Source organism: Rattus norvegicus, chromosome 4 (assembly GCF_036323735.1).
Source record: "Rattus norvegicus strain BN/NHsdMcwi chromosome 4, GRCr8, whole genome shotgun sequence".
Classification (NCBI taxonomy): Eukaryota; Metazoa; Chordata; class Mammalia; order Rodentia; family Muridae; genus Rattus; species Rattus norvegicus.
This window is the reverse complement of record NC_086022.1, coordinates 154846661-154869809: the sequence shown is the minus strand read 5'-3', so window position 1 is coordinate 154869809 and position 23149 is coordinate 154846661. Positions and strand designations below refer to the sequence as shown.

Genomic DNA, 23149 nt, shown 5'->3' with positions numbered 1-23149 from the left:
TTATTTAGGAATTTAGTTACTCCTGTTTGCTATCTTAATTCTGTTTGCTTAGAAATACCATTTTTCTGTTCTTTTGCTTTGGGCCTTTGTCAGTTGGTGAGTTTTCACAGATAGAAAGCAATTGAGTCTTGTTTAAAACTGTTCTTACTTTGATACATTCACAAAATTAGGACCATTTATACTTAGGATTATCGTCTAAAGGTATGTTCTGATTTCTTCCTTCAACTTAGATGTTGTTGAGTCTGGAGTGCTTGGTTAATGGTCATTTTTCATGACAATTTATCATGACAATTCATTCCTTATTCTTCATTAAAAAATCATTAGTGTGTGTGTAGTGGTTAGTTTTTGTTAATGTGACACATATCTGGGAAGAGAGAATATCCATTGAATTTCCTCTATCAGATTGGCCCATAGGCAAATCTGTTGGGGCACTTTCTTGATAAATGATTGATTTGGGAGGGCCCAGCACACTGTGGGTGGGACCATCCATTCCAGGCAGGTTGTCCTAGGGGGTTTAAGAAAGCATAATGAGTACACCATGGGAATAAGCCAGTAAGTAGTCTTCTTTCGTGATCTCTGTTTTAAGTCTTGTCTCCAGGTTCCTACCGTAAGATCCTGCCTTGACTTTGATTGATGATGGGTTGTGATTTGGAAATATAAGCCAAATTAATCCCCCACCCCAAGTTGATTTAGTTCAGAGCAGTATAGAAAGCACATGCCTGTGTGAATATGGGTACATATGTAGCAACATATATATGCAGTGATCAGAGGATAACTTTTGGAAGTTGCTTCTTCCTTTTACTATGGATTCTAGGGATCAAAATTCAGGTTATCAGGCTTAAATAGCCATCACATTTACTTGCTAAAACATCTTGCTGGCCAAATTTCTCCTCATTTGAAGAGTGTGTGTGTGTGTGTGTGTGTGTGTGTGTGTGTGTGTGTGTGTGTGTGTGTGTAGGAAGTCCAGAGGTCATTTTTATTTTATATTTATGTGCAAGTGTGTCTTGTGTCTGTATGTTGTGTGTACATAAGGGTGTGTACCATGGCCAGGTGTCAGATCTACCAAACCTGGTACAGCTTTTTACAAGGATGTTGGTACTCCAAACACAGTGTTCATGCTTGCATAGCATTTACCAACTGAACCAACCATCTCTCCAGTCCTTTCCTTCAGTTTTAAAAGGTAATTTTGGTGGATATAATAAACTTGATTGGCAGATATTTAAACATTAGCTAATGTTCTCCTGGCTTTTATGGTTTCTGGTGAGCTGTCTGCTACTGTTCTGGTAGGTTGCCTATCTAAATAACCTTTGTCTGTCTGTCTGTCTGTCTGTCTGTCTGTCTGTCTCTCTCTCTCTCTCTCTCTCTCTCTCTCTGTGTGTGTGTGTGTGTGTGTGTGTGTGTGTGTGTGTGTGTGTGTGTGTGTGTGTGTCTGCCCTTGAAGCCAGCAGAGGGTGTTAAATCTCTTGGGACTGGAGTTAGAGACAATTTTGAGCTGCTATATGGGTGTTGGGAAGTGCTCTTAACTACTGAGCCATTTCTCCAGCAACTCTTTTAAGCTCCTAACTGCTTAACTGTAACCTAATATGGAAATGTTCTTTTCTGGTAATTTTTATATGAAATTCTACTTGGATGTCCATCCCCCTCCTCACCAGATTTAGGAGCAATTTTATTGAATAGGGTTACTCTGGTTGGAATGAAAATGGCCCCTACTTAGTAGAACCAATTGGGATGACTAGGAGGTGTGACCTTTGTTGAAGGAAGCATGTCATTTTGGGCAAACTTGAGGTTTCAAAAACTTCCAGTCCTAGTGTTCTTTCTGTTTCCTGTTTATGGATCAGATGTGTGTTCTCTGCTGCTGTTTCAGGACTATGCCTGCCTGCTACATGCTCTTACCAGAATACAGTGATAAACTCTTACCTCTCTTGAAACTCTATGTTCCAAATAAATCCTTTTGTAAGTTACCTTAGTTATAGTAGTTTATCATAGCAATAGAAAAGTAAGACAGTTACCATGACTGTTAATAAGTTATCAGTTAATAAGTTTATCACATTTTTTATAAATTGGTCTCTTAATCTTATTCCAGACATATTGACTCTTATAGGGTTTTTTCTTTATTGCTGTCTGAATGTAATAATTCTTTAATCTTGCCTTTAATCACTAATAGTCCTTCTACTTAGTTTATTTTGTTGATATTGTTTTTATGTTATGTTTATGGTACATATTTGTCTACTTTAGTGCACTGACAAAGGTGAAAGATGGCTTTCTCCTACTATTGGGTCCCAGATATTTAAACTCATTTTCTCAGGCTTACCCACAGGACAGACATCTTTTTATTCACTCAGCCTCTCTCCACTGTTTTTTTTTTTTTTTTTTTTGGTTCTTTTTTTCGGAGCTGGGGACCGAACCCAGGGCCTTGCGCTTCCTAGGTAAGCACTCTACCACTGAGCTAAATCCCAGCCCCCCCCCCCCCCCTTTTTTTAAACTGGATTTATTGAGCTGTTCATGTTCTGATTGTTGTTGTTCTGCTTTGTTTTTCTCCCCTCCATGTTCTTTTTGGTTAGTTTACTGTCCAAGTTGCTGAATTTCTTTTACAAATCTCAAATTGCCTTACTTTATTTTATATTTGTCATCTTTGAGTTACTTTTCAAATCAAAGCTAGACTTTAGAATTTTGTCTAGAAGTTCAGTCATTTAACTTTAAGAGGAATCAAATTGCTTTGCTCTCTTGTATTTCATTTCAATGTGATGTTAAAAGTTAAAAAAAACCAACTCTAAAACAGTTTAAAGAAGAAACACTAAAGGTTTTTCTTTGGATCCTTTAGTATTGATGTCAGCCATGTAGAAGATAGTGTTGTATTTAGAGATTACATGAGGACTTACTATGTAATGAAAGGTAACTTTGAAATTTTGATCCTCCTACCTCTATTTCCTGGTGACATAGAAGAATCACATAACACCATCCTCAGTTTAGGTAGTACTGAGAACTGAGTCTAAGGCTTCATGTCTGCCCAACAAGCAAACTACCAACTGAACTACATGCCGAATTTCTCAGTTACTTCACAGTTTTGACTGTGGCAATTGTTCTACCACTGTTTATTGAGCAGAGTGAGATTTTTATGCCTTTAAATGGTTTGAGCACATCTACCAAATCAGTTGACCATATACACACGAGAACTTGTCAAAACCTAACTCTTTATTGGTCTTTATTGTTACATATGTGAATTAAATAATTTATCACATAATACAGCATAGTTCACCAAATGTATACAAATTAGCTGGGTTTTTTTGTTTTTTGTTTTGTTTTAAAATAGGATTTCTCAGTATGTAGCCCTGATTGTCCTGGAACAGGATCAGGGTGGCCTCAAACTCACAGAGAATCACTGCCTCTGTCTCCTGAGTGTTGGTTAAAGGTGTGCATCAGCACTGCTCCACATTTTAGCTTTTAGATTTACCTTTCAGGAAGGGATAGGGGACCTCAACCCAATGACAAGCTATTTTTGTAAGAATTACCTTACAAAGAATTGTCTATTCTTTGTCAGAATAGGAGAGGTGCATATAGTTCGGAGTATCTGATATTCTGTGTGGTGACAGAGTAAGAGATTGTCTATGCTACAAGACAAGGAACACCAAAGCCAAACATATTTTAGAAGGCATTTAGTCATGCTAAAACTGTAGGTTAGAACTTCTGGCCTCTAGAACCTTGAGAAAATAAAGGTCTCACTCAATTTGTAATAATTTGCTGTGGCAGCCCTCTGAAACCAATTTTATTAACATTTGGTAAAATGATTTTAAATTTCAAGGCTATATAATTTCCTTTGTTCCAAGTGAACTCATCTTAACCTTGTCAAACTTAACTTCTGTAATAATCCTGTTTCTAAATAAGGTCATTGTATCAGTTACTTGTCTTGTTGCTGTAACAAAAATACCCAACAAAAGCAATTTAAAGAAGGAAAGGTTTATTTTGGATCACAGAGTACAGTCCATCATGGCAGGGTTTTGAGGCAGCTGTTCATATTACATCTAGATTAATGCTGCTGCTAAACTTGTTCTCGCTTGGGGCTGGGGATTTAGCTCAGTGGTAGAGCGCTTACCTAGGAAGCACAAGGCCCTGGGTTGGGTCCCCAGCTCCGAAAAAAAGAACCAAAAAAAAAAAAAAAAACTTGTTCTCGCCTGTTTATTTAGATCGCAGCCCAAGAAGTGGTATCACCCATACCTTTTGTTACATTATTACATTTATTTTCATTGTGTAGGTGTACATGCATGCCATAGCAAATGTGTGGAGCTCAGAGGACTCTTCCCTTTACAGTATGAGCCCCAGGGACAAGAGTTGGATCACCAAGTTTGGCCACAGCTGAACTATCTCATCTACCAACAAATATGTTGAGTCTCTTCTGTATTCCAGACTTTTCTAAATTCATGATTCTGAATATTATTAAGTGTAGTTCTTGTTTCTAAAAAGCTTAAGTGGAGGAAGGACAATGACAAAGAAGTTTGGTATCACAGACAAACACTATTCTAGTGGGTTTATTTGGTTTGGTTGGTTGGTTGGTTTTTGTTTGTTTTTTATTTGTTTGTTTTGTGTGTAGCCATGGCTGTCCTGGAACTACCTCTATAGACCAGCCTGGCCTTGAACTCACATCTTCCTGCCTCTGTTCCCCTTCCTCCCCAGCCCCCCATTAAAGATGTGTCTCACCACAACTAGGCCAGCTATTCTAGTGTTAAATAGTTAACTAAAGCTCATGGCAGCAGTTAGTATCCCACTGAGTTGAACAGATTGGGAGAATAATCATCAAAGATCCTACGGGGCCCCAAGTATTATCTGTGAGAGAACTACAGTTAGGCATGCCTGTTGAGTTTGCAGATAGGAAAAAAGTGAGGTTTAGAGTAAAGGGTTAAAGGGTGAATGAAAACCTTTGACGCTTATCTAAAGTACTGGCAGAATTGTTGTAGCTTTTATAAAACAGATAGGTGTCACATAATCAGACTTAAATTTTACAAAGATTTTTTTGGATGTAAATTTGGAGAACTAAAATCAAAATAGGAAAAGCAGAATAGGGGACTAAAATCAAACCACACTAAAAACAGTTGGCTATTGAAGTTCTGATTTAGTGGTATACACTAGCACTGAAGAGTACCAAGGCAGAATTATGAGTCATATAGAAGGGCAAATGAGAAATGATCATCACAGTAATCAGCTAATGGGGGAAAATAACTGAAAGTTTGGAGGTATGGAATCATAGGAAAAAACCTGTATTAGATGGATTCATGAAGTTTTTGCTTTTTGTTTTGTCTTATTAAATTTAAATTTGAGTTCTTACATTTAACATTTAAGAAAATAAATGACCATTTTAGAGAAATACACTTCTACAGTGGCCCTTGGTGATCCAGAGATTGCCAATTGGTCATAGTAATAAGAGCAAGAGAATGTTGAATGTTCGTTGGGACAAATGTATCACCTGTCACCTAAAAGGAAATGGAAAGAATTTAAGAGCAGGAGAAAGTAGGTGAGGGAGGTAGAACGTTGTCTTTGGAGCATGTTGATGACTTTGCATTCGCATTATTGATTTCACTGCAGTTATGTTTACCAACATTTTGTTCCTTTCTGAAGACTTGTGGACAGATAATGGTAGCTAGCAGGGAGGGCTTTAGGGTGCCCCACCTTCCCTAAGCATCTTATCTATCGGCTGTTAATGGTCACTAGGGCAAGCAGAGACATTTTCTTCAGAAGTATAACCATTGATAGGGAGCTCATGCTCTTGCAAATAGTCCTTCACCCAGGAGCCTGTTAAGAAACCCTAATAAAACAGAATGGGTCACACACAAAAATAACAAACAACCTTTCATCCAAGCACTCAGGAGGCAGAGGCAGATGGATTTCTGAGTTTGAGATCAACCTGGTCTACATAGTGAGTTCAAAGACAGCCATGGCTACACTGAAAAACCCTGTCTTGAAAAAAACAAAAACAGGACATACAAACAAAGAGAAAGTGGGAGCCTGGAGAGATGGATATGTGGCTTAGTTAAGAGCACTGACTACTCTTTCAAGGTGTTAGAAACAAGTTTAAGGCTGCCAAGAAGAACACTACAACTCCAAGTGAAGTGTCTGCACAGAGCAAATTTTACTCTTGATAAGAGAAGACCTAACACACAGTATACTTGGCTTTTATTCTAATTCAGGTGATGACTTTGTCTTTACAGTCTTAATTCAGTTGGATGGTTTTAAAAAAATTGGTTCATAGGAAATGAAGAAGAGTTTACTAGTTATAAACTTCATGTCAGTTAAGAGGGGAGACCCTTGGTCCTGTGGAGGCTTGTTGCCCCAGCATAGGAGGATGCTAGAGCAGGGAGATGGGAGTGGGTAGGTGGGTGGAGGAGCACTCTGATAGAGGCAAAGGGGAGGAGAAATAGGATGGGGGTTTGTGGAGGGGACACCAGGAAGGGGGACAACATTTGAAATGTAAATAAATAAAATAATCAATGTTAAAAAAGAATAAAATCCTTTTAAATAAGACCTTTCTGTTAATAATAGTACTCAGACTGTTGTAACTATTTCTTAGTTATTATAGCTCTCAGTCTGTTTTCAGTTGTTGAATAAATATTTTTAAAGTGAGCAAATATGAATACATGAGTATATAGTTTGGCGGTTTCTGTTACATTTCTAATGTATCCTTCCCAACTGATTCTAGGACTTGTTCACCATTCTTCAAAGTAATCCCATAGTTAGTAATTCTCTCCTCTACTCACCAAACTGAATTTGATTTGTCTTTTGGGGGCATATGATATCAATATTCTAGTTTTACTAACTTAGCGTAATATTTCCAGTGTTCATTCATGTGCTGACATGTAGCAGTACTTCATTACTTTTTATAGTTGGATAATACTCTATTGTATAATATTCAGCAGCTTTTGTTCTTCCTTAGTTCTGTATTTTTTCTCCTTTTATTGTTAAACTGCTTGATTCTATTCCTGGAGAAGGATAAAGAACGGTGTTTTAATCTTTTGAGCAGCTATAATAGAAATACCATAAACTGAGTGAATTAAACAGCAGGGTTATTTATTTTATATAGTTTATTTTTCAGTTCTGGAAACTGGAAAGTTCAAAATAAAGGCGCCTCCAGTTTCAGTATCTATGGGAGACCCATTCCTCGTGCAGAATGCCTTTTCACATTGTCCTTTCCTGTGAAAGATTCTTTTTATTAAGTTATATAGTTTGTACATTCATGACCTAACCATATGCCAAAGGTTGTACTTCTGAATACTATTCCATTGTATGTTGTATTTTGACATCAGATTTTTAGGTGGATATATAAATAATCAGATCATAGCTAACATGAAGGATGATGTATATAGTGTTTTAAAAGTCATTTTCTTAAGAGTTTATCTGTCAAATACTTGTTTATATTTACCTGTTCATTGTATAGCATATGGCATAGTACAGGCATTTATAAATGTTTTGAAAAATAAAACATTTAAATTTAAAGGAATCCCAATTATAGTTAAAAGTTGGGCTTTATGCCAATTTATGAGAATTATATTCCAAAAAAGAAATGAAATTTAAAATGACTTTTGAAAAATTGTTTTCTTACAAAATGAAGTTAAATCACAGTAAATAGAAACTGACATACACGTAGAAGCAATATATAAGTATAGAAAAAAAGGATAGAATGGGGTAGCATCTGAACCCTCTTGTACAGATTCAAAAAATCTCAAAATTGAAGTTTCTTGGTAGCCAGTTAAAACAACGTTCTATGCTGTCAGGATAGGATTGTGGGGCTTTTCCTGGCAGTATTTCCCCATAATTTTTAGTCTTATTTTTACTTTGTTTTCTGAGGGCAAAAGCAAATTGTATTTTTTAAAATATCCCGCAAACATTTCAGGATAGTTTTTCTAAAACTAAGGAAGTAATACATATGTCTTGTTAGAAGAGGAAATTAGGCTGCTCTTTTTCCGTGTCTTTCTGTTTAAGATGGTGTCTTGAACAGCCTAGTCTTCTTAACACTCTTATTTATTTATGTGTGTGTGTGTGTATGTATGTATGTATGCATGCATTTATTTATTATATTGTGCTTGAGTGTTTTATTTGTATGTTTGTCTTGTACAGCACATGCATACCTGGTCGCCAGGGAGGCCAGAAGGCTTCAGATCCCTTGGAACTCCAGTATAGACTGTTGTGAGCTACCACATTGGGACTGGGAATCAAACCTGGGGCCTTAGGAAAAGCATTAAGTGCTCTTGCGTGCTCTCCCTCCCTCCCTCCCTCCCTCCCTTTCCCTCCCTCTCTCTCCCTCTCCCTCTCTCTCTCTCTCTCTCTCTCTCTCTCTCTCTCTCTCTCTCAAGATTTATTTTATTTTACTTATATGAGTACACTGTAGCTGTCAGACCAGAAAATATAAAACATTTAAAAAAAAATTGGAAAATAAGAGTTCTGATCTCAGATCCAGCTTAAATCAAGTGTTATAATGAATTAATAAGCAGTATAGTGTCAGTTATGATATGAGGGCATTTTAACCTGCATTATTGCTGATATGAGAGTGATAAAGGCAGACTGAATTAACAGAGAAATAATGCATTGATAATACACTGTATATATCATTCAGCTCTCTTAATGTTAATATGCCTAGCGAGGCTTTCTCTGATTAACCTATCTAAAAAAATTCTTAAAATATATCATATACTCTGATTCCATCCTCACTTTATTTTTCATTTATCACATGCCAGCAAATTTTTATTTTATATTCTAATTCAAATACAAGTTATATACACAATATTTCAATGGGGCTTATTTTAATAGTGGTCATTTGTTGCTTATAGTTACATGAAATTATTGTGTTGTCTGTATATTTATTACCTCAAACACAAGCAGCCCTCTAGAAAAGTAACACAAAACACAGGCCCTTTGTTGTTCATTTCATGATGAGGAATGGATATCAGTTAAAAAAATATAGCATTTTCAAATATAGGAGTTGACAGTATAGAATTAAAGACTAGGTAATACAGTGATTTGGAAGTTATAAGCACTCGGCCAGTATTTGTGAAATAAATACATGAGTATGGATTATGAGAGATGAATTAAATGCATTTGAAGTTTGGTCTGCTTGGGTTCAGATCCCAGGAATGTTTGATAGCTGCAGGTTTTTTAATTCCTCTGAGCCTAAAGTATGAACTGAGAAAGGCATTATAAAATTTAAAAACGTCCTGGGTATACACTTATAGCACTTGCTGGATATTGTCATTCTACTAATATTACTATAGCATCAGTAGTGATGAAATTAGTTGTCATTAATGATATTCAGCAAATTGTATGAAATGTATTTAATAAGCGTCATTCATAAAGCCAAACTTCAAACAGGATGAAGGAATTGATATTTGCATATAATTTTGTCAGTTGCCTTGCAAATTACCTTATATTTATTCTAATTTTTGTATAGTCATAGATAGCATGACAGACTTGAAAGGTTTAATCATTTTACTTAATGTCATGACAAATAATAACAGAGTCTAAAAACAAGATATTAAGATAGATCCTAATAGTTTTGTCCTTTGGTTGTTGTTTTAAACTTTTTCTTCTAGGTTTTTCTTTTCCTTGTTGTTGTTGTTTTAAGTCCCTAGCCAGGTATTGGTGACTGACGCATACCTTTAATCCCAGCAAAGGCTTTTAGGTGGCAGAGGCAGAAGGTTCTCAAGGCCAGCCTTGAGAGTGAGGTTTAGGACAGCCAGTGCTGTACAGAGAAACTCTGTTTCAAAAAGAAAAAAAAGAAAGAAAGAGAAAAAGGATGGGTATCAAGAACAACCTAAATTAATATAGCCTTTTGTTGTTGTTCACAGCAGTTTTAATACAGACTTTTTTTTTAAATTTTATTTGTTTACTTACTTATTTTGTATGATGAGTACACTGTAGCTGTTTTCAGACACATCATAAGAGGGCATCAGATCTCATTACAGATGGTTGTGAGCCACCATGTGGTTGCTGGGAGTTGAGCTCAGGACCTCTGGAAGAGCAGACAGTGCTCTTAACCACTGAGCCCTCTCTCCAGCCCAACCCAGGATTTTCAAACAGCAGTAAACTTTTATTTTGGTCAGTTTGATGTATCTGGTCTCTACAATGAAGATTAAATTCTGTGTCTTTGCCAATTAAATCTAAAATGCAGTATTTTTTGAAATTTACATATCAATTTCTGTACAGCATTGTTTGCTATTTTTAAATAAAATCATGATTAATGCACATTTGTATGCTTTTCATTCTCTTTCAGTTAGGAGTCTTTTCAGAGGGCTGATTATAAAAGTGCATATGCAAAAGGGGCAACAGATACTAAGATGTGGGTGGGTGGTGGGACTCCAAAATCTTCATTTGTAACAATATATCAATGTAGAGAGCTGTTCTTCTTTCTTGAATTGTATTTATTACTGCATTTCTCAGCACAAATATATTTCATTTTATTTCTGTAATTTTGAGCATTCATATGAAAAAATGTTAATTTAGTGTTGACTTCTGAATATCTAGTCTAGTGAGTGCTAATAGTGCATTAACTTGAGCAGCTAGGGTAAGGCACAGTTTATGTTCTAGTATGTAATGGTCCAGTTAATGGTAGAACAAAAAGTAGAATTCTATACTATATGTTTAGTATTTCACCTCTATCTACCCTTATTTTCTCAGAGTAAGTCAGTCAGACTGAGTACTTGTTCATTGAATGCTTAAAACTTGTTTCCATTAATAACACTTTTTCAGTTGGGTGTAGTGGTACAAACCGTTAATCCCAGCACTTGCAAGGCAGAGGCAGGCAGATTTCTGGAGTCCAGCCTGGGCTACATAGAGATCTAGTCTCAAAAAAATGAGCCAACTAACCAAAAACATTGTATTTTTCATATAGTGCTCCTTCTGTTATAAAAGATATTTTCCTTTGCTCTCAATAAACACCTTTCCCCAAATCTGACTCAATAATAATAATAATAACAACAGCAATAATAATAATAATATTAAAAGTTAATATCTTCATCGCCCCTGTAAGTTTGGTCAGATGTATTTCTGTTTAGTGTATACTTACTTCTTATGGTTCTTAGGCCAGAAAATTCATTATTGCTGAAATGTGCCTAAGTAAGAAAAGTATCTTTACATACTGTCAGTTTTTATTCTATCTACTACATAGGGAATTAAAGATTGATATTCAGGCTTCACTGAGGAATTATGAAAAATTTTGCAATTTTTTTTAACCCCACAAATAATACCCCAAATAGTCTCTTAAATTTAGAACCACAGTGGTAACAGATAACCTCTGAAAGACAAGAATGTTAAGGTACAACTTATCTTTTCACTTTCAATCCAGATTTACAGGAGGATTTATTAAAGAATCATTTTAGCTAATTCCAGATTTTTTTCTAACTGCTAAAAGATAATAGAACATTTTTCTCAACCTCAAACACTAATCACAAATGCGTGTCACTTGTTTCTATAGAAAGGAGCAAACTGTAATCTGTTATATAAAAACTGGAAGGAATTTTACCCTAATGGCTTTAATCCTGTTTTTTCCATATAAGATGTTCAAGCCTTGCAATTCAAAGGCTAATGGAATCAGTGACAAAGTCAAATTACACAAACAAAGTCATTAAAAATCTCCATTATTTTTAACTTGGTTGTTAAAGGGCTGGATTAAGCCAGATTCTTGTTGGTATGAACCATTAGTTTACAGGTATTTGAACATAGCATATATTTCCATTGGAAAACAAGCCTCTTCAAATGCCCTACCAAATTGAGTTGGCTCTATTAAAGGAAATTAGCTTGCCTCGTGATTTCCTAAGGCTTATTACCTTGGATACTTGAGAACCAAGGTATTGCTCCAACCTCAGATGCACTATCCTCCATATAAATATTGATGCCGTGGTGTATGCTTTTAATAGCATGCAAAGCTTGTATTACTTTTCCTGCTCCACTAAAGAGTGAACCTATGGCCAAGCACATACTAGACAAATGTTCTACTGCTGACCTATGTATTTCCATATCCACCTTTAAAAGTTTTACTTTGAGATAGAGTCTCACAGAGTTCTGAGTTCATTCTGTAATTCAAGTAGGGCTTGAACTTTCAGTCCTACTACCTTAGCCTCCCAAGTAGCTGAATTAATACTCTTCCTTGGTTCTTACTACCAGAGGCATAGATTTAAGATAAGTGGGTCAGATAACAAGTATAACATAGAGCTAATCAGTCTTTTTTGTGTGTGTGCTGAGCAAGGATCACAGACTTTTATGTAAGGCCCCAAAGTGCAGTTTGGGGATCTTATGTACAACTTTTTTTTTTTTTTTTTTTTTTAAGAGCTATTCTTTTTTTTTTTTTCCTCTTTTTTTTTTTTTTTTTTTGGATATTTTTATTTACATTTCAAATGTTATTCTGTTTCCTGGTTCCCTGGACATAAGCCCCCTATCTCATCCTCCGCTCCTTCTTCTGTGTTCCCCTCTCCATCCACTCCCCCAACTGCCCCCCCCCCCCCATTCCCCTACACTGTGGGTCCAACCTTGGTGAGACTAAGAGCTTCTCCTCCCATTGGTGCCCAACAAGGCCATCCTTTGCTACATATGCAGCTGGAGCCATGGGTCAGTCCATGTGTACTTTTTGGGTAGTGGTTTAGTCCCTGGGAGCTCTGGTTGGTTGGCATTGTTGGTTTTTGTTTTTGTTTTTTTTTTTTCTATTTTTCGGAGCTGGGGACCAAACCCAGGGCCTTGCGTTTGCTAGGCAAGCGCTCTACCACTGAGCTAAATCCCCAACCCAGCATTGTTGTTCTTATGAGGTTGCAAACCCCTTCAGCTCTTTGAATCCTTTCTCTAACTCCTCCAACAGTATCTAAAGCTCATAAGATTTTTTTTCAGTCCTGGGATTTCTGTTTTGGTTCCTTTCCTTCCATTCTATGTGTCTTAAAGTTATTTTTATTTTATTTTATTTATTTACTTTTATTTGTTTTGGGGGTTTTGCTGGTTTTTTGGTTTTTTTCTTTTTGTTTTTTGGCCCTGATCTCTCTCTCCCTCTCTCCCTCTCTCCCTCTCTCTGTCCCCCTCGGAGACAGGGTTTCTCTATGTAGCCCTGGCTATCCTGGAACTCCCTCTGTAGACCAGGCTGGCTTCAAACTCAGAGATCTGCCTGCCTCTGTCTCCTGAGTGCTGGGATTAAAGAAAGGCGTGCACCACCACCTCTTGGCAATACCCATATCTTAAAGAAGCACAGGAAAGGCAATTTTTGTTTTTGCAAAAGTGCTTTGAGTTAGCCAAGCATGTAGTCTTAAACAGTCTTTCTTGTATGTGTAAGCTGAAAGAACTGCTGCATGTCTGCCCAGTACCTGCTGTCTTAGATTGGCTGCTTAGTAGTGTTAAATGACTGAGCCAGAAATTACTGCCAGAATTAGTGCATTTCTAACCTTATAGGATAGAAGTATTTTTTTTTATATGTATACATGGGGGGGGGGCACTAATGTATCACAGCAACATTTTGTGTGAAAGTCAGTCTCTCCTTTCAACACATGAGTCTAATGGATTGAACTCATGTCAGGCTCAATGGCAAGTTTTTTTACCCACTGAGTCATTTAGCTTTCCCGAGAGTAGAAGTATTTTTACCAAATAGCATCTAACCCTTACCTGACATCCACTGCTGTCTTTGCGATTCAATCTCATACCATTTCAAAGGATACAGCTTTATGCTGATGCCACAGCAGTACTTTCTCTACTGTGTTAATATGAAGAAAAGCTAAACAATGATTAATAATTAAATTCAGAGTAGCTTTTATTTGGGTCCAGGAAATTTCTGTACATGTGTAGGCTTTAAATAGGATGGATTTAAAAAAAAAAAAAAGAAACCTTTATTGGTTTTGTATAACAGTTCACTGCTGTTTTTTTAAAAAAACCTATACAGAAGTGGAAGCAGTTTAATAGCGCTTACTCTTCCCTTCCACACACAGTGGGAGTTGAACTCAGGGCTTCATCCACGCTCAGCAAGCCCTGTACCACTGAACTACGACGTCCCCAGCCCTGATATTACCACACTTGTCAATTGGGGAAACAGGATCTATTTCTATTTGTCTAAGTGCATGGGTGTTTTGTCTGCATCTGTTTCTATGCACCACTTGTACCTGGTGCCCATGGAGGCCAGAAGATATCAGATTCTCTGGAAACTGGAGTTACAGATGGTTGTGAGCTGCTGTGTGTGTGTGTGCTGTGAAGTAAATAGGGGTCCTCTGGACAAAAAGCCAATGGGAGCATAAGTTAACTGGATAACTGTCAGTGTATTGTCCCTTCTTGATGATTCTTCTGAATTTCCTTTGGTGACTGAGTTCAGTCTCTTATCCCACTTCTAAATAAAGGTAAGTTTTAATATGATTGGCGTGAAAAAGTGTTTGAGTAGCTAGATATATAGTGTCACATACAGAAACGCCTCTAAGGCAGATTTCACAGTCAGGGAGGCAGAGCTTTTGGATACAGTAGGTGGAGCTTTGAGCAAATAAAAACGGCTGTGCTTATTCAAGGATTTACTGCTATTGTAGGAGAAGCAGAAGAAACTACTAGCAGCAAAATCATTGCCCTTTCAGGGTTTATATCCACAGAGCCAATCTAAATAGATTGTTGGCTGAGCAGAACAAACGCAATAGAGTTGGGAAGCATGGCTGCTAAACAAGACCAGTGCTCTGACTTTGGTCTTTGTCTTCCTTATGCTATAGGCTAAGTTTATGGTAGTTTGTATTTCTATTTACTTTCCCCCTAGTTTTTTCCTAAACTCTATTAAGTCTGTTTTGCCTTTTCTGATGGATTTTTTGAAGAAAGATTTTTGTTCAGTATTTGTTATTGTAAATTCTCATTGCTGCTGCTGTTCTCAAAAGGATTGTATAAATGAGGTAAGAATTTCCAGTCTTTATACAGGCATATTATAACCTTTCTAATGATGTATACAGGAAATTTCACTTAAATTACTGAAATTATTTAGTGATCTATAATTTATTCTGTGTGAGGAGGTATGCTTTTCTAAATTCTGAATGGTTAGGACAAGTTTTACTTTTGTCAAGATATTAAATATTACCCTAACTTTTGAAACTTAAGCTTTTATAAGGAATTGCTGACAGTTTTTTAAAAAAAAAAAAATCAAAGACTGAACCAAAGAATTCTATATTATGACTCATTCCTGTGTTTCCAGCAGATTAGTTGGCAAACAAACAGAATTAATGAAGTCAGACAGAGGTGGGTTTGTGTGTGTGTGTGTGTGTGTGTGTGTGTGTGTGTGTGTGTGTGTGTGTGTGTGATATTCACTGGTGGTGTTATGCTTGTATGGATGTCTGTGTCAGGTGACAGAGGCCCTGGGACTGGAGTTACAAGTGTGTGCCCTCATGTGGGTGCTGGGAAATGAACCTGGGACCTCTGAAAGAGCAGTCAGTGCTCTTAACCACTAACCCATCTCTCTAGCACCTAATGCTGCATATTTGATACTTTAGAGTCAAATATTCTATATTTTTTATACTTTATATGTGTTACAGAAGTGACTGAGACAAGGTCTCAAAACAAAATGAGAAAGTACACAAATATTACCTTGAAAGTATCTAGTGGGTATCCATAGATACTCAAGACATACTTAATATCATTTAAAGAAGAGAAATAGGCTACTCTCACATTTTGCAAGGGAATGTATGTCTATCAAGACGGTTGCCCAAAGATAGATCCTGTGACTTTCAACAGTAAAACAAGAATACTTTTAGAGCTAAGTTGCCTGTTGGGAGGAGTGGAGTGGGAAAAGTGTATGTCCTTATTGAATAAAGCTTACTTTTTTTTCTTTAACAGTAACCCAGTTTTTTCTATTTTAGTATCGGTTTTATATTTTCTAATCTTATTCAGAAAAGGTGGGAAATACATTTGCTTTTACTAGTTGGAACAGGACCAAGTGTGATTAAGATAATGAGTAAGGAAAAGGGTTGCTTTTGAGGGGTTGTAAGACTTTCAAGTTAATCTTTGTCTCTATTTCATATATGCATGTTAAATAAAAATAAGATGAAGTTAATACAAAAACATTATTATTACTACTATGTTCTTTCTGGTGCTAAAAATTATGTTTTAGAATAACCTAGACCAACTTTTAAAAAATGTCAATTATCAAATATATATTAAGTTCTTATATCTTTTTTTTTTTTTTTTTTTTTGGTTCTTTTTTTCGGAGCTGGGGACCGAACCCAGGGCCTTGCGCTTCCTAGGTAAGCGCTCTACCACTGACCTAAATCCCCAGCCCAAGTTCTTATATCTTAAAAATAAAAAACCCACGAGTATCTCAAAACCTTGCCACTCAATGTCTCAAATGGCTCTTCCGTAAGTCATTTTCAGGCATATAAAAGTTTGAACTTATTCCAAATACTTTACTTGTCTGTTAATACTAAATTTATACATTCTTGTACATTATTATTGTTGTTTATTTGAAACAGGGTTTCTCAGTGTAACGTTTGCTATTCTGGAATTCACTCTGTAGTCCAGGCTGGCCATGAGCTTACACAGATCCACCTGCCTCTGCCTCCAAAGTCCTGGGATCAAAGGCATGTGCCACCATTGCTGGACCACATAGTTATTTTTTAAAGGTCATTTTTTAAGGCCACAGTGGCTTCTGGATATATTTTATTACATTCATATAGAGCCATCTGTTTCTAACTTTAGCCATAAATTTAAATGACAGTATTAACTAATATATTTGAGGTTGTGCCATACATGACTTTTCTGTTTTGTTAGCAAGTAGATAGAAATTACAGTTTGTAAAGATGTGAGTGTGTGTGTTTGCATGAGCTGCTGTGGTATAAGATGGCAGTTTAGAATCGTCAGGGACAGAAGCAGGGTCATTGTCCTTTACATTACTACCAAAGTCAGTCCACATTTGCCATCGTAGTTAATATATTACTGCCAATAATTGAAGCGCATTCCCTGGAGATTATATTCTCTTGTATTAGAGAAGGAACATTTTTCTCCTCATTATATTTTCTGTTGATTTGTGATTATTTTTTCGTAGCATTTGAACTGTCTTCACATGCAAAGTCTAACTGTTCAGTCTGTTATACCAAATTATGTTTCAGACGATTGCTTGCAAATAATATTTTAGGTGTTTATTGCCATTTAAAAGTTTCCTTTATGCTGTTTTTACTTTATTGTAGAAAACAAAAGCCAATATAGAACAGAAAATTCAAACTTTCTCCTATCAGGCTTTAGTGTAATACATCCATAAAATTGCTTAAACGAAGTTTGTTTTGTTTTATTGTAAATTACTATTTTACTTACTATGTGTATGTCCAAAACTGCTTGTGTGCTGTGACACTTGTGGTTTTATTTTATTTTTGTTTTGTTTTTGGAACAAGGTCTTGTATAACCTAGGCTGACCTTGAACTTCCTTTGTAACCATTAATACTTTTAAATTTCTGATCCTCTTGGCTAGTGGCACCTCCCTGGGTACCAGGATCAATTATGGAACACCAGACCAGATTTGACTTATGTGGTGTTGGAGATCAAACCCAGGGCTTTAAGCTTGTTAGGCAGGTGTACCAACTGAGACACAACCCATGGTTTCTCTTTCTTACAGTCTTAACTTTTAAATGCCCTTTTGCTCTATCACTGCAGTTTTGACTTTAGCAGTATTCTTGTTTTCATTTGAGTTATATGAAGAATATGTCCACTAAAATCAGTAATAAGTCAAGAGTGTCCATGATCTCCATTCCTATTACTATAGTGCTTACAGTCTTGTGACTGAAGATGTTAACAGTGGTACACATAAGAAAGGATGAAACAGAAGTATTCTTGTTTGCATATGATATGATTCTATGCATAAAAGACTCTATGGCTTTTACCAGAAAATTCTGACTGCTGATAAACACATTTAGCAAAGAACATAAACATAACACATAAAGCTTGGTAGCCTTCTTGTATACAAGCAGCAAATATGCCAAGTTCTTCTTCTTCAACTAGCAATTTAAATGGATTCTCAAAACTAAAACGTTTATGTATAGCAAAGGATACAGACAGTCAAATAAAAAGGCAGTCTATAGAATGAGGGGAAAAAAACTTTCCTAGGTATATATCTGATAGAGGGTTAGTATTTAGAATACATAAAAAACAAAACATCAGGAAAACAAGTCAATTAAAACTGGGTCATGGAACTAACAGAGTGTTCTCAAAGAAGAAATGTAAATGCTTAAGAAATATTTCCAAGTGTTCAGTCCTTTAGTCATCCAGGTTAAGACTACTTTGACATACCCCAGACAGAAATGCTAAGATTTTAAAGACAAAAAAATTACAGCATGGGTTTGGCAAAGGGAGAACACTTACCCATTGTTAATGGGAGTTCAGACTAGTGCAGCTAGTGAAGAAATCAGCAGTGTGAAGTTTCCTGAAATAGCTAGGAATAGATCTACGTACTGATCAAGTATATCACCCTTTGTCAGACATATTTCAAAAGACTATATCTTAGAGATACTTATTCATCCATGTTCATTGCTGCTTTATTCATAACATCCAGGAAATAGAAACAAACCATATGTTCATAAACAGAAGAATGGATGAAGAAAATGTGCTATAGTCACACAGTGGGATATTTAGCTATTAAGAAAAATGAAAATCGCAAGTAATAGAATAGAGCTTTATGAAGGGGGCGCACCAAGAGGGGAGGCAACATTTGGGATGTAAATTTTAAAAGGGGTAAGGGGATATGAGAATTTGCCTGGTGGTAGTGGTGGCACATACCTTTGATTCCAGTACTTGGGAGGCAGAGGAAAATAAATTGATATAAGATGGAATCTTAGGGTCTGTACTATAAAGCAATAATGATAAAAACTAGGAGGTGTTGGTACAGAAACAGACAGGTTGATCAATGGAATCAAATCGAAGACTGAGAAATAAACCCACATACCTATGGATACTTGATTTTTGACAAATAAACCAAAACCATACAATGGAAAAAGAAATGTTGCTGGTCTAACTTGATGTCTACATGTAGAACAATGCAAATAGAATCATATTTATCACCCTGCACAAAATTCAAGTCCAAGTGGATCAAGGACCTCAAAACATAAAAGTGGATACACTAAATTTCATGGAAGAGAAAGTGGGAAGTAGCCTTGAATGCAATGATATGATACAGGAGACAATTTCCTGAATAGAACACATTATTCAGGCTCTAAGGTCAACAATTGATAAATGGACCCTCATGAAACTGAAAAGCTTCTGTAAGGCAAAGGACACTGTCAATAGGACAAAATGGCAGCTTATAGATTGGGAAAAGATCTTTACTAATCCTACAACTGACAAAGAGGGATAATATCCAAAATATACAAAGAACTCAAGAAGGTAGACTTCAGAGAACCCTCCCTCCCCCAAAAAATGGGGTACAGAGCTAAACAGATTTCTCAACAGAGGACTCTTGAATGGATGAGACGTACTTAAAGAAATGCTCAACATCCTTTGTCATCAGGGAAATCAATACCCATATCTTAAACATGGAAAAGAATTTCTTTATAAGCTCTTTAAGTTAGCCAAGTATAAACTACTGCAATTCTGCCTAATACCTGATATCTTAGACTAAAAAAATGTGTGCCACCAGGGTGACTTTTTTAATACTATCACTCACAAGAATGGAGAATGGGTAGGGATAATTTAAACTAAAGACTTTCAGAAATGCTGCATGGAAACCTACTACTGTAGAAGCTTTCTAAAATCTATACAAACATACAAAGAATTTAAAAGGAATTATCCTGTAGCTGAGGTGAGGTGAGGGTTAAAAATAGTTGTTCTATTTGACATTATAAGCTATTAAGGAAAAAACAAAAAAGACCAGTGGTAGACATATATTTCCTATTTTGGAGTTGTTCATTAGTGGAACTCATAGACAGGCTATTGTCATCTGGAAATAGATAATAAGATTATGTTGCTAACGATACTACATAGTAGCACCTAGAACACGGAGAAAGCAAACCTTGTAACAATCTAGAAGCTTCATTCCTACTAAGCTAGGTTTTTTAGTTCTGCTGGAAGGTGCAGCTATTAGTGGAGAAAAGGCATCACCAGTCTTCACTCGGCTGTGATCCCAGTTAGGATTGGCCTACCAAGACATAGCCATTGGTACAATAGTGGCAAGCTGTTATGGAGGTATACAACACCCTCCCCGCTCCCCGCCACCTTTTTGACTTTTGTTTTGTTTTATTTTCCAAGGTAGGGTTACACTATGGAGTTTCGTCTGTCCTGGAAATTGTGTTTAACAGGTTGGCCTCTAATTCTGAGATTACTTGCCTCTGCCTTCCAAATTCTGGAATTAAAGGCATGTGCCATTATACCCGGCAACGAAACACTTTATGATTGGATTTAAGGCCCGCTTCTTAAAAGAAAACATATACTTGTAACTGTAGTATGTCTTAGGCCCTAGAGAAATACCTACGATTTTTTTTTTAAATTTATTTTATTTATATAAGTATACTGTAACTGTTTTCAGACACACCAGAGGAGGGTATCAGTTCTCATTACAGATGGTTGTGAGCCACCATGTGGTTGCTGGGATTTGAACTCAGGTCCTCTGGAAGAACAGTCAGTGCTCTTAACCATTGAGCCATCTCTCCAGCCCAATACCTACGATTATTATTCAGCTAAACGGACATAATGTTAAAATGACTCCTAATGGTATATCATTATACCCATATATATATTAACTCTTTTCACAACTTATTTGGGGTGTTTTGAATATAGCAGGGCAGCTGCACGTATGTACTCATAACAGTTGTGACAGCATGTACAAGACTTGAGTAAAATAAACCAGACAAAATCCTAGCATGAATAGGGAGGGACAGCCTCTAAGAGGTTTATTACCCAGGATCCAGTGGATGACTTCACCCAAGTGTACACTGGCATCACTAAGTGGTCTCAAAGGGTTTGTGTGTGCATGGATTTGTAGCTTAATGAAGACACATATGTTTATGAAATTCTCAAACAGAATTATGTAGACAAAGATATTTAGGGACTATTTACCTGCATTTGAAAAAGAAAATGACTAAGGAAAATCCAAAAAAATGATCTTTATAGTCATTCTCAGATTTAAACTTTCAAATTACCTTTGTGTGACTTGAGGATTTTACTCTTAATACACAGTTAGTTGCTGTGAAGAGTTATTCTTAGGAGCTCAATTCTCTAAATCACTGCTTGAAAGAACGCAATGGGTAATGAATAAAAATTAATCAAATTTGTAGTTAATTTCCACATTTAATGGCTTTGACACTGAATCATTTGATGTATAACCAGTGGGTGTCTGAAACCAGTGATAGTACTGAATCTTCTAATACATTTCCTCTAGGACTTAAAGTACCTTATTGTAAAAAGTTAAGGTGGTTTCTTGAACAGAATCAAGACAAATATTAATATTTCCAGTCTACACTTGAAGAACTCAAACAACTGTGTTTTTATTTAGTCTTGTGAGAGATTATATACCTTTCTATGATCCGGTTATCACTAGTTTAATTTCCGTTACTGAGGTACTCCATTGTGACATTACTCCAAGGATAACCTTGCAAGCCTGATCCTCCTGCCTCCATTTCAAAAGTATTGGGCTTGCAGACTTATATCACTGCTCCTGATTCTCTTTTTTCTGTTTTATTTATGTAAAATTGCTTCCTAGTTATTCTGGCAAATCAATAGTAACCCATAATTTTTTGTACTAAGTGTTTTAAAGAGTATTATATAATATGTCTACCAAACTGTGTGACTTCATACCTACTCATGGGTTCAGTGTCCAGAATAAAGGCTGAAGTAATCAATATGTTAGTTTTCAAAGTTGCACAAAAGATTTTCTAATGAATCAGAGCACCTGGATACCATGTAAGATACTTTGAGCAGCCTAATGTTTTTCTACTAATAGAAAGTAGCCTACCATACTACTTGTTGTTTCTTGAGATTGCTACTTAATACCTCTGGATCAGGTCCTACAGGTACATCAGAAAAAAGACCAGGATACTAAGGAGGCATCTTATTTAGAACATAGTTTAGGATTCTCTTTTCATTATTTCATTATTTCTGATTTTAGGGAGTGAAGCCAGCCAGTTTTGACAAAGTAGCAATTCCTGAAGTGAAGGAAATTATTGAAGGATGTATCCGACAAAACAAAGATGAAAGGTAAGTTGTTTCTTTGATACTGTGTCACTTGAACAATGAGAGGTGACTTCAATACTTGTGTTTCATTTTTTCATTCATAGCATATAACATTTTAAAAAATTGGATTATTTCCATTGAATCTACTCAAATTTGCCCACTGTAACTGTAAAAATGTGGTTTAGTGATTTTTTTTAATGTAAGCCTTACACCTTACAACAGACTACTTAGAGGATAATTTTAGAAAACTCTAAAGTTTATTCTCCATTGCAGCAAACCCATTCTTTAATCCTTTTCTCATTAAAGTTTGAAAGGTAAAGTAAAATCTTGGCTTTGAAAGTCAGCTCAGCTACGTAGGCCTAGATTTTTTTCTGTCATTAAAGAGCAAAATATCAAAATTCCTTTGAGTAAAAAGAGATTTTACCCAAGGCTTAAGAGGAGATCTGGCTTAGTCATTTGTACAAACAGAACTTTTCTGAGAAAAGTGTCAAGTATCTGTTTATGCAGTGCAGCTAATGGGTCACCTGTAGGCTTGGCAGGCAGCCACAATCTGTATTTGAAAATAATCTGCCTTTACCACACCCCCATACCAGCTACAAAAGAAAAAGTACACCATCCTATCCTAATTAATACAAATATAAATTGTAAATTGAGCATAACCTATCTCCTAAAATATGGGCACAATTGAGTATATCAGTCAAATTCAAGAATTCTGTATCTTCACCCTTCGAGGCTCATGTTCATTTCAAAATGTTATTTAGAAGAGCTTAACATCATGATCTTTAATAAGACTGTTCAGTGGATATTTAGCTTGAGTTTCTGTTTTGCTCTTTTCAGACTTTTTCACTGTAAACAAAGGGATATTTGTTTTGTGTCTTAAAATGTCATTCTGTTTCTTTTCTGGATGGAACAGTTTTACTTGATTACTGGTATTTTGTTGAAACTTCTTTGATTGTTATATAACCAGCCTTTGACTTGTTTAATCCACAAGTTGTTGATAAGGAATTTATTGTAGTAATGAAGGTGGCTGTTATAGAAAGTACCA

The 23149-nt window shown here is 36.1% G+C and overlaps 1 protein-coding gene across 32 annotated transcripts in view; it reads left to right on the top strand.

Annotated features, from left to right (window-relative positions):
* Positions 1–23149, top strand: part of Wnk1 (WNK lysine deficient protein kinase 1) — a 125558-nt gene that overhangs the window by 56338 nt on the left and 46071 nt on the right. For all 32 annotated transcript variants that reach the window (NM_053794.2, NM_001002823.2, NM_001199095.1 and 29 more), the window contains exon 5: positions 22040–22128. In NM_053794.2, coding sequence (NP_446246.2) covers positions 22040–22128 — 89 coding nt within the window. The remainder of the gene's footprint in view (positions 1–22039; positions 22129–23149) is intronic.